We start from the raw sequence: 12,934 nt of genomic DNA, 5'->3' as shown, positions 1-12,934 counted from the left end.
GTGGTAGCAGCTCACTTGAGACTGCAGGGATCCAGAGTGTTTCCATATCTGGACAACTGGCTCATTTTGTCTGCAAGAGATCAGATGTCCAGATTTGTTCTTATTTGGGGATAACCATAAATTACAAGAAATGTCAGTTACAACCAACTCAAACTTTGGAATTCATAGGAGCACTCTTCTTCAGCATGACATCAGTGACAGCTTCTCTTCCTCTTTCAAGAGTGCAAACCATCAGGTACCAGGTCAGAAAATTAATTTGCAATACCAAAATTTCAGCTCACTTAATTCTTCAAACCTTGAGGTCAATGACAGCTACCATCATCATAGTCTCTTTAGCATAATTTCATATGAGAATTCTCCAGTAGATGTTAGCAATACAGTGGTCAATTCTTTCCCAGCACGTCAACAAAAATAACAATCACTCAGGCATGCAAGAAGTACCTTTGGTGGTGGATTCGTGGAGATCAAGTTGTACAAGGCTGTCCTTTCATTCTCCCTCAACCCAAGGTCATAGTGACTAAGGACACTTCCCAAATTGGGTGGGAGGAAATTTCCTGGGGAAACAGTCCAAGGCATATGGCCCCCTGAAGAGGACAATTTGCATATCAGTGTTTTACAGATGAGAACAGTGCTCTTAGCATTGCAGGCCTTCCAGGATGCTCTCACTTTAGGGACAGTTGTGATTCAGACTGACAATATGTCTGTAGTTTGGTACATCAACAAGCAAGGAGGAACCAGAACTTACTTCTTGTTTCTAGAAGCATTCCAAGTGTATCAATAGGTGATCTCATCCAACTACTTTTTGATAGCAAAAAGCATTCTGGGGAAGTCTAACGTGATAGCAGATAAATTGAGCAGGTCCATTCTTCTACTTCACAAGTGGTCTCTCAGCAAAAAAGTGACTGATTTGATTTTCTGTCAATTGGGCCGGACTTGCTGCAATCTTTTTGCATCTCTCCTAAACAACAAGTGCAGCAGCTTCTTTGTTCTGACCCCCCCCCCACCAGGGGAATAACTGAGGGATGGTCTACTGCACAATTGACCCCCTGTCTCCTCTGTGCCTACCCCCCAACTCTCCTAATTCTCAAATGCTTACAGGAAGCTGCCCAGTTGAAGTGCAAAGTCATCCTCGGTGCTCCTTATTGACCTTGACAAATTTGGTTTTCCCTTCTTTGGCCTCATCTAATTTACCCACCTTCAATTTTGGATATGATTCCAGACCTTCTGTCTTAGCCAGTAGGCATGATTCACCCAGACATATCAAACCTCAAGCTAACAACATGGTTTCTCCAATTCCATTAACAGCCACACAACTGATGCTGTCTTTCCCCTTCCGTCATATACTTTTATCTTCCCATAAAGCTTCTACAAGAAAACTTAATAGATCTAAATGGAAAACGTTGGTTTCCTGGGCACAACAAAAAATGCAGTGACCCCTTCTCAGCTCCTGTACAATGTGTACTTGAATTTTTGACAAAGATTTTTAATATGGGAGCTAGTTTCTCAGTGGTTAAAGTTCATGTAGCAACATCCCTCATTTTCATACAGGATTTAAGAATTCCTCTCTGGCTTTGTCTAAACTTTGTAAAGCACCTTTGAAAGGCACACTCCTGCTAAGACCCCCATATAAAGACCCTACTCCACCATGGGAGTCAAACTTGGTACTGCAAGCCTTGACTCATTCGCCCTTTAAACCAGCAGCAAAGTGTGATCTTAAGTTCCTGACCTGAAAAACTATCTTTCTATTGTCCATTTCCTCTGCTAGAAGAATTTCAGAACTTCAAGCATTGTCACCTAAACCTCCTTACTAAGATCTCTCATAATAGTCATTTTACATACCACTGCGTTTTTCCTTCCTAAAGTGGTGTCACAATGCACTATCAATCAATCCATTAATTTTTCAGTTTTCTTTTGTAAATTTGCAAACAGAGGTGAATATATGTTCCATTTATTGGATGTTCACAGACAATTACATTTTTACTTACATAGGACCAAAGAAATTAGAAAGACAAACCAATTATCTGTATCCTTTGCAGATTCTGAATTGGGCAAATCAGTTATAAAGGTGAATTTAGCCAGATGGTTGACGGATTGCATATATCATTTATTTACAGCAAATTAGATCTGTCCTTACCAAGACCTCTAAGAGCCCATTCAACTATTTATTTATTTATTTATTTATTTACATTTGTTGACCGGGAGAGTACGACTGGACACAGGTCCGTTTTCTGCAGAGGACCAGGGAGAAAAGCTCAGTATTTCTGTCTAGAGTTCCATGGACAACATATGTGAGGTCACAACTTGGTTCAGTCCTTATACCTTTATTATTCATTACAAATTAGATCTGGTCTCAAGGGAAAGAGCAGCTTTTGGCTAAGCTGTGCTCAGGAATATCTTTCCTTAACATCCACCCAGGATTTTAGGTAGCCGAGGACTCTGTTCCATCAGTTGAAGATAGAATGGAAATTGACATTGGATAAAAAAAGTTATGTACTTACTGTAACATTCCATTTGTGTTGTCCATTTTCATTCTTCCTCAGCTTCCTGCCTGCCAACCCCAATCCTTTGCCATTATTGACTTCTTGAAGAGCAAGAGATTATAGGGACACCACTGTCCGTAATATTGAGCTCCAGATATGACCTTTCTGTCAAGAAAGTTGTAGTGATTCTTTCTACTTTATGTAAGACAGCAAACAAGATCTGAGGTTTGTTATGGGGGTTGGTGCATCATGGTAGGGGAGGAGCTCAAGAGTTTTTTTTGTGTCCACGGGCTTTAGTAACAGCCAAGTTGGATCCTAGGGTCAGATCCGAATCCAACAGTTGAGGAAGAATGAAAATAGACAACACAGCTGGAACATTATGGTAAGTACATAATTTTTTTTTTGACCCACAGACAAAATAAAGATTTAAGATTATATTTTCAGAATAAAATATGTAACTTGTCTTTCTTCAGTCAGACTAACAGTTTTTTCAGAGCCATTATGCCCATTGTATTAATACAGTTTTTGGTTTATTTTAAAAGGAGTTTGATGAATCATCACCCCCAAAACCAACCAATCCCTATGCACTCTCTAAGGCAGCAGCAGAGTGTGTTGTGTTATCATACTGGGAAAGTTATGCGGTAAGCTAATACTGATTTGTTGTAAGTTTAGATTTCAAAAAGTACATTTTTATTTTGTCATTTTGGTCTGAACCTCAGCTTTTTGTAGCATTTTGTTTTCTTCTGTTCTTTTTTGATGCTGTTTTCAGTAACAGTGTAGATGTACCTTAGCGAAATTTGTAAAGAAAGTAGAAAGACACACAACTGTTATTTTCTTTTTGCACCTAGTGTCTTTTTCTGTAAAATCTTTTGTAAAGTCAGAATTTCTACACAATGCAACTGTTAATGAACAATTAGACACTTGTTGAAGTAAACAGTAGCCAAGGCAGACTCTGACATTCATGTGATGTTCATCGTGTTACCTGCTGCAGTCATCACACTTGGGTTATCCTGTCGTCAGGCGGTCCCGCAGTCGGCCTGAATTCCAAAGTCTTGGTCCGGCGTCGGTTGCTGTCGCTTTTTCCCTGACGTCAGTGCGCCAGGGGTATATATGATGCATCCAACGCCATTTTCTTCAGTCTTTCTTGCCGCGCGGTGCCCGAAGCAGAAGCAGTTCGTCGAAGCAGTGCCGGTCGGCCGACTCCTGAGATTTTCTAAGTTGAATTTCAGATCCGAAGTCTTCAATAAAGCTAAGTACCCCATTGGGGAAACTTTTCTTGCCTCAGACCAATGTCAGAAAAAGTTAACAATTGTATTTCTTGTGGGAAGCAAATACCTCATAAGGATTTTCATTCTTATTGTATACCTTGCCTGGGCCCAGACCATGACGTCACTGGTTGTCGATTTTGTGCTAGGTTCAATAAGCATACTATAAAACGACGCTTTGATTTCGCACGACACTACTTTAGTAGAAAATTTAACTACACAATGCCGTCGGAGCAAGCAACTGCCGGCGTGCACAAAAAATGCAAGGATAAGGACAGGCAGCCTAGACCCAAGCCAGACTCCGAGGCCTCGGCTGGGCCGGTCTCCGGTTCACCGGGTTTCAGTGAGGCTCTTATGCAGCCCCTGGCTACCACAGAATTGGAATCAGAGACCGCTTCGGATCCTTTGGCGGAGAGTGCTAGGCCGACGCAGCCTTTTTATTTAGGCCCTACCAACGACATTGCAGAAAGAGATGTCGGTGCTGTAGAAACACCTTCGGTTTCTGAAGGTGTCTTCAGACCGATGACGCTCACTATAAAAACGTATCCTAAGCTTAAGACTCCTCTTAAACCAAAAAAGACTGCACTTCAGTCTCCAGTTCAAGGCCCCATGCCTAAGAAACAGATGCTTAAAATGGCTGAAGATTTGATCTCTTTAATCAGGGGTTCCCAACCCCCCCCCCTCGGACAAAAGGCCTAGACAAGAGGAAGATTATGCCTCCTCTGATCAAGTGTCTATTTCCTCAGGCTCCTCTGAGGAACAAGATTACTCCTTTCCCCCTTATGAAGATTCTGATGCTGAGGATTCCATTCCGTCAGCTTCTCCCCCTGAAAGACTGCTCCTTTGGGGAAACTTTACACACTATGAGGGAACATTTTCACTGGGAAGGTCAGGACTACTCTGACTCAAAGAAAAGGCTCATAGAGTTTCTTTTACTCCCCCAGCACAGACCTCTTGCTATCCCCCCAGTTTTAGACATTGTGGATGATGTTTACTTAGAATCTAGTTTAAATCCAGATTCTCTGCCTCCTGCACCAGCCAAACCAGACAGATATTATAGAGTGCCTGACTCCCACAAATTCCTTTATAAAAGCCCTGTTGCTGACCCAGAGACTATCTCCCAGGGTCCCAAAGGGGCTAAGGCTTCTATGGAAAAATATCATGTACCCTCTGGAAGGGACTCCAGAGCACTAGACAGGTGGGGGAAAAAGTTTTACACCTCAGCCACTCTAGCTATGAGAGCACTAAATTGTCAATTTCACATGCTAAAATACCAGCAATTTATAATGTCTCAAATAAGACAAAAAAATGAGCACACTCCCTCAACAGTCTGATTTGAAAGAAATGCAGGATCTGTTGCATGCAGCTGAACAGGTGGGCAAACATACTTTACAATGTGGATTTGATTCTTTGGAAGCTTCCTGTAGAGCAGCTGTTACTGGGTCTGTTATACGTAGGCATGCTTGGTTAAAGGAACAAACTCTGCCTGATCATGTTAAAGCAAAGCTTCTAGATGCTCCCTTACAGCAGGATGTCCTATTTGGAGTTAAAGCAGAAGAAGTCTTAAAGAAAATGGAGGATAAGGCAAAATCTATACAGACGGTCAAAGATTTTTTACAGGTTCAGCCTCCTCGCTTCAACAGAAATTGACCAACAAAAAATTGGTCCTTTCCAGCTACTGACAGACCACAGAGGGGTAAATACAGACGCCCCAGAGGCAGAGGACAACCAAACCCACTACAAACCTTGACAATGGGGCACTGCAACACAGAACGGAGGAGAAGACAGGCCCCAAACTACTAGAAGGCAAACACAATGACTTAAACCTCATATGGCCAAGCAAGACTGTCTTGGCAGCTCCCTTGGGAGGAAAATTAGCACTTTTTTCAGACAACTGGCGCATCGTCACAAAGGACAAATGGGTCCTAGACATAATTTCACAAGGATACAGATTCCATTTCCACACCTTGCCAATGAAAAGAGGAATGCCAAACCTGCCACAAAATCAATGGGCAGAGGCACAAAAACAAATTACAACTCTCATGGACATGAGAGCCATTCAACTGGTACCTACACGGGAGCAAGGCCAAGGATTTTACTCAAGACTCTTTCTAGTCCCCAGAAAGGACAATACCCGGAGACCAATTCTGGACCTTTCAATTCTAAACACCTTCTTACAAGTACCCAAATTCAAGATGCTAACACTACAGCAGCTTCTTCCCATGTTGGGCAAGAAAGCATGGCTAGTAACGTTGGACCTCAAAGAGGCATACCTGCATGTCCCTTTCAGACAAAATTGCAGAAGATACCTCCGTTTCATTGCAGGTTCAACCCATTACCAATTCTCTGCACTGCCCTTTGGCTTATCCACTGTGCCCAGGTTTTTCACAAAATGCCTGGCACCAGTAATTGTATACTGCAGACAAAGAGGAATTCAAATATACCCATACCTGGACGACTGCTTCATCCAAGCAGAAAGCAAGGACATCCTCTTACAACATCTGGCTTTTGTAAAACATCTTCTAAGTTGCCTAGGGTACACAGTAAACGAAAAGAAATCAAAACTAGTACCCTCACAAAATATGACATTCCTGGGTGCCAGCTTGAATACAATGGCCCAGAAGGCTTATCTGACGCCAGACAAACAACTACAATTGACTCAATATTTCAAAACAATGGCAACAAAGACCCAACTCCCTGCAAGAAAAATTCTGCAGGCCTTGGGCTTCATGGCATCTTGCATACTACTAATACCATTTGCAAAGCTGCATATGAGGAAATTATAGTGGTAACTAAAAAGCGTATGGTCTCAACACAGCCACAGCTTGGACACAATGATCTCTCTCATTCCCTGCCTTCAACAAGAGTTTCTATGATGGTCACAGGCATGTCACCTCAACAGGGGTCAGCCTTTCACCTTGCCCCCAGCCAGGCAAACAATGACAACAGATGCATCAGACTATGCCTGGGGGGCACACATGGCAGGACAGTGCGTTCAAGGCATATGGACTGCAGATCAAAGGAATCTGCACATCAATCAAAAAGAGATGCTAGCTGTACAGAATGCCCTGACAGCCTTCAAGAACCTCTTACATCCAGGACTGCTTACAATAAGGACGGACAACACCACAGTAATGTGGTACATAAACAAACAAGGGGGTACACACTCCTACCCTCTATGCAGGCAAGCAATGACCTTGTGGAACACAGCACTGGCTTACCAAGTTCAGCTACAAGCTCAATTCCTGCTAGGAAAAAAGAACACATTGGCAGACGACCTCAGCAGAAACATCATGGATCCCCACGAGTGGAAACTGGATCCACAAGTATTTGCAATGATAACTGAAAAATGGGGCCACCCAGACATAGACCTGTTTGCCAGCCCCCAAAACTATCAGCTAACAAAATTTTGTACAAGGACACTTCACCATCAAGCTTGGAAAGTGGACGCAGTCTCATTCAGTAGGAAAAACCTGACAGTATATGCCTTCCTTCCATTGCCCCTTCTCTCAAAGGTGCTTCTGAAAGTCAGAAAGGAGAGACCCAGAATGATACTCATAGCCCCAGACTGGCCATGCCAGCACTGGTACCCACTATTAAGGAATATGGCCCATGGCCCACCTTGGATTTTACCACAAATTGCTCATTTGCCCACACAGCAAGACAATCAGATTCTACACAGCCAGCTCAAAACCTTAAATTTGGCTGCATGGCAAATCACCTAAGCAACCAGCCAGCTCCTCTTCCTCAAGCAGTTATGGATGTTATTCTGGAAGCTAGGAGGCCCAGCACCAGGAAGGCCTACTCGGACAAGTGGAAAAGGTTTTGCACCTGGAACCAAGCTAAAGGCCAAAATACCCTTCAGCCTCACATGCCTCAGATTCTACAGTATTTAACTGAGATGTTGCTCAAATGACTTTCTTTTTCATATATTAAAATCCACGCCTCAGCTATTTCAGCCCACTACAACACAGATCCACCCTTATTTTCACATCCACTTCTAAGGCAGTTCCTCAGAGGGGCAAAAAACATTAGGCCCCCCCAGGAGAGCACCTACACCAACCTGGGACCTCAACTTTGTTCTGGAAAAACTTACGCTACCTCCTTTTGAACCAGCTTTCTCTGCTGATCTAAAGTTTATATCATGGAAGACTGCCCTGCTACTGCCAATAACTTCAGCCAGAAGAGTCTCAGAGCTTCAGGCACTAATGGCAGTAGAACCTTTCCTTATTTTCCATCAAGACAGAGTTTCTCTACGAACTAATGGTGGTATCCAGTGTGGCCCTAAATCAATCCATCCACTTACCCACCTTCTTTCCAAATCCACAGAACAAAGGAGAAACACTCCTGCATTCCTTGGACAGTCACAGGCAACTTCGTTAGTACTTGGATAAAACTAAGGTTTTCAGAAAATCGGACCAGCTCTTTTTATCATATGCTGCAGCTTCACAAGGGAAGGCTATATCAAAACAGACCATTTCCAAATGGATAGGACATTGCATTCATTTTTGCTATACCCATCATGGAAAACCAGTTCCTGTTACCATAAGGCCCCACTCTACCAGGGCTGCAGCTACAGCCTTCCTCAGGTGGTATCCAGTGTGGCCCTAAATCAATCCATCCACTTACCCACCTTCTTTCCAAATCCACAGAACAAAGGAGAAACACTCCTGCATTCCTTGGACATTCACAAGCAACTTTGTTAGTACTTGGATAAAACTAAGGTTTTCAGAAAATCGGACCAGCTCTTTTTATCATATGCTGCAGCTTCACAAGGGAAGGCTATATCAAAACAGACCATTTCCAAATGGATAGGACATTGCATTTATTTTTGCTATACCCATCATGGAAAACCAGTTCCTGCTACCATAAGGCCCCACTCTACCAGGGCTGCAGCTACAGCCTTCCTCAGGGGGGGTGCCAACCAAGGATATTTTGGAAGCTGCAACTTGGAGTTCAGTACACACCTTCACCAAACACTACCACTTACCACTTTACTCTAAGACTAGAGCTGGCTTTGCCACTGCAGTTCTGCAGGGCCTTCTAGCCTCCTCTAACCCTCTTCGACTCCTCCTCCCATCCTTAGCTTTGGGATTCTACCCAAGTGTGATGACTGCAGCAGGGTAACACGATGAACATAGTACAGTTTTGTACCTACCATAAATGTAGATGTTCGAGTGTACACCCTGCTGCAGTCCAGGTTACCCTCCCGCCATCCCCTCTGACCTAACTAACTAAATCTTTACAATACCTTTGTGATGTATTTGCTTATAGCTGGAGGGATGTTGTGTTTGTGCTAAATTTTTTAGATTGGTACTAATTACTGACCACCTTTTTGGGGGCACCTGACATCTGGGACAAGAAAAACTGAAGAAAATGGCGTCGGATGCATCATATATACCCCTGGCGCACTGACATCAGGGAAGAAGTGACAGCAACTGACGCCGGACCAAGACTTTGGAATTCAGGCCGACTGCGGGACAGCCTGACAGGATAACCCAAGTGTGATGACTGCAGCAGGGTGTACACTCGAACATCTACATTTATGGTAGGTACAAAACTATACTTTCTCTTTATACTCACTGGACTAGTGATATATTGTCTCATTTCCATACCTCAGTTCCAGGTTTTGCAGAAAGTTCAGCTACAAGAATCAGTTCTCAGCCTCAGTATTTCTCTTCCCATTTGTTATTACTTCTGCATATCCACATCAGTGCCTATCTCATCCAGGTTTGTTCGTACCAATGTGTATCTTTGTTGATCAATTATCAGACATATCTTTGGGCCCAGAATATATTTCCAGCTTTACCAAGGAGAACCAGCGAATTTTACGGAGAAATGAGATGGAAAGAATGATTTTCTAATTACGCAAGCCTACAAAATCTTCTCTTAGAGCGTTTTCAGCATTGTAGCAGTCCATTAATTTGTCCGTGTTTGTACTTGCTGTTTATGATGTTATATAAGTTATGTATGTAGAGAAGCTCATGTAGAACCTTTTTTACTAATAACACTTGCAGTCAGTCTAACTGGCCCAATCATATGTTTTCTCTTCAAAACCCAGGACAGTTCTTTCCAATATTTTATTTGTATGGGGGGGGATATACATTATTAGCAGATTTAAAAGAAAGCTGCATGACATGGAAGTCAGCATTATAACAGCTTAAATAATGCTGTCCATGGTCAACCACATTTTAACCAAACAGCAGGAAAGCAGGAACTGCAAGACTGGCCATTGTTAGCACCTGCTAGTTCTGACTGATAATGCCACCTTATCCCCTCAAGGTTAGATTCAGCCGGATGTGTAAATGATAAAAGTAGCAGTGTTGTGAGGCAAAAATAAGTAAATAAAGGGTAAGCTAGACCAAAATGACTTAAAACTTAGACTTGAACCTTGTCTCCTAACAAAATAAGATTGCCACTCTGTGTTTTGTTTCTTTTTTAGAACACTGTCATGTACTGTACTTGACACACACATGTATAGAACTGGTTGCAAACCAGCACTGAGATGTTCATCATTTGATCACTGCTGAAGTAGCTTTAGCTATATGGGTATTATCTGTTAAGGATATTACAGCCAACCAGCTTCCAAAGCTTAAGGGCACCATCCAGTCACCCAAACCATTGACCAACTTGAACAGAGCTGAATAAAAAATGGTTTGGGTGCCAAGCTCTTCATTTTTTCCTGCCACTGAAGAGCTCTTCTCTTGCAGGCTTTTGAAGATTGACGGTTGGATAATACTTTTTCATTGATAGGCAGATAAATTCCCTTAAGGGAAAAAAACTTCCACATCTTATTTTCTCTCTAATAGTAAACTTCTTCCTAGCATAAAATTTAATAGTTTTACATAAAAAAGTGTTTATTCAGACTGTCACGAGGCTTTTAGTAATTTTTTTTTAATCAGGAACATTGCTTTTAACTTTTGAGGAAAAAAGTTGTTAAAAACATTTTTCTTGCATAAGTATTCCTTTAAATTTCTTTTGGGTGCTCTAGTTAAGATTTTAAAGTACTTTTCACTGTGTTTTGGTGGAAAAATCAACTTTGTTCATATTTACCTGTTTCACTGACTGCTGCTGTCTGGCTTCCCTGAGAATCAGGTATCCTTTCCAGCCTCACCATGGAACAATCTACAAGTTCCTTATTTATTCCTGCTGCCAGACACAAAAAGAAAAACAAATTCCAAGCAGCATTTGCCCCTTCAGCAGGATACTAAATTGCCTCAAGTGCAGATGAGTGACTCTGTTGTGTCAGTCATTTCCAAAGACCATTTATCTTTTTCTTTGTCTCTGGTGTAGTCCCTACAGCCACCATGGACCAGGAGTTAGTCATGTCTTCTGCAGCTGTTGGAGTGCACTTTGTGGGCAAGGGAAGAACAGAACCATTCTTGCTGGTCATGAAGAAAGGAGCAAGAAATACCTCTCTGCCTAGCTAGACTAAGATGCCTTGGAGGTTTTACCTATCAAATGTAGATCTGCTTCTTTAGAAATTCCAGTGAAAAAGAAGCAAAAAAGTATTTTTTCCTGTCTCAGCTACTTTGGAGAGTGACTTATTTGGCTTATGTCAGACTCTTGACCCCCACCAGTTCCAGTGTTATAGGTAAGATAAACAGGGAATCTTCACTCTCAGAGGCTGTTCAGGGCATTGAACAGGAAAGTGACTGCGAGGGGACAATTTTTGTTTTTTCTCCTCAGATTTCTGATTATTATTCTGAGGAGTGTTTCTTTGGGTAGTACGTTGGAAGGATTTTCTTTTTCTGAAACAATATCCAAAATGAAGCAGTTGTTTTAATAAGAGCATAATGATCTTCCACTATCATTAAATCAGTATTATGATTTATTACAATTGCATTTTTCTGAACCTCCTCGAGTTCCTCTTGTGCTTCCAACATTGGAGGATATATCTATTACAGTCTGTAACTTGCCTGATAGCCAACCTGCTGTCTGTAAGAAAGCACATTGGTTGTATAAAGTTCCTCACTGTTATAAGTTTTATTTTCTAACCCCGGATCAGATCCAGTATGGATTTCCTTGGTAAACCCAGCTACTGCTAAATATATGGTAAATGCTAATTGATCCTTCTCTGATGAGGATGGGCAAAGCCATTGAAAAATTTGGAAAAAAGTGTATTCTCCTGTAACGCTTAATTTTAGAATTCTTTTTTAATCTCACATGTTAAAGTTTTTGAGAATATGAAGAATATTATGGTTTATTTTCAATTGCATGACTAAAACTAGTCTTTTTATCTTCTTGCTTTACTAACTGAAGTGACAACATTCTTTAAGTGTGCTTCTAATTCAACTGCTACTACTTGCAGAGTTCAGCCTTGGATAGAAGGGTTATATTTAGACCATCTGTTGCAGAGGTCCTTAATAATGTAATGAGTGTGGAAGCTGATTCAAGGTGTTTCTCAAATACTTTAGCCTTCCTTTTCCAAATTTGTTAAGGATTTTACAGGTACCTCTGCAATATTTTACAAAAAGCAACATAAGCAGACACAGCAAGCTATTCATAAACAGGCTTTTAAAAAGCAATGCCAAGGGGGCTTAAAAAAAATGAAGAGTCGGACGAGCCTCCCAGAAATCAGGGCAGTCTAACAAGTCAGAACGAGTTTCTAAAAAATTCTCATTTCGCAACCTGGCCAGCCTCTAATTCATTCCCAAAATCTGACACTCTGTTTCTCTCTGGTAACAGTCTCAGAAAAAATGGGTTCAGAGTGATTTTTCAGGGATATAGATAGCAGTGGGAATCACACCTTCCTTTTAATGGGATTCATCTTCACCTGCTAGATGAAACTTCTTTTCCCCCTATCATTCTGAATCTGATAATTCAGGGGATGATAGAAGCTGTCCCAACTTCTCAGAAGGGAAGAGTTTTATTCAAGAATATGACTGGGGACAAAGAAAGAAGCCTGATGGGTAGCCAGTCGGACCTTTCCAGTATGTGAAAGTTCCAAGGCTCACAATGTTACTCCTTCACTGCATGTTACATTTCATTCCCCATGTAAGTCTTTTAATGACCCTAGATTTAAAAGATGCTTATCACATTTCCCTAGCTCCATATTCAAATCTTTCTTAAATTTTTCTGTATCTGGCTTACACATTCAGTTTTCTGCATTACTTCCTGGGTTAGCCACTGCTCCAAAGGTAGTCACAAGTAACCTACTGCAGACTACAAGACTCACATTTTTACTTA

At 41.7% G+C, this 12,934-nt stretch overlaps 1 protein-coding gene across 4 annotated transcripts in view; it reads left to right on the top strand.

Annotated features, from left to right (window-relative positions):
* The window catches only part of TGDS (TDP-glucose 4,6-dehydratase), a 750,932-nt gene that overhangs the window by 369,135 nt on the left and 368,863 nt on the right, over window positions 1-12,934 (top strand). For 3 of the 4 annotated variants that reach the window (XM_044073003.1, XM_044073004.1, XR_006365114.1), the window contains one exon: window positions 3,023-3,121. The exons of the other annotated variant lie outside the window; for it this stretch is intronic. In XM_044073003.1, the coding sequence (XP_043928938.1) occupies window positions 3,023-3,121 (99 nt within the window). The remainder of the gene's footprint in view (window positions 1-3,022; window positions 3,122-12,934) is intronic. 4 annotated transcript variants of the gene reach the window in all.

The sequence above is a fragment of the Protopterus annectens genome, chromosome 5.part1, assembly GCF_019279795.1.
Source record: "Protopterus annectens isolate FY-2018-M chromosome 5.part1, PAN1.0, whole genome shotgun sequence".
NCBI lineage: Eukaryota > Metazoa > Chordata > Ceratodontiformes > Protopteridae > Protopterus > Protopterus annectens.
Note: the sequence above shows the minus strand (reverse complement) of the source record. Positions and strands in the feature narration are given on the sequence as shown.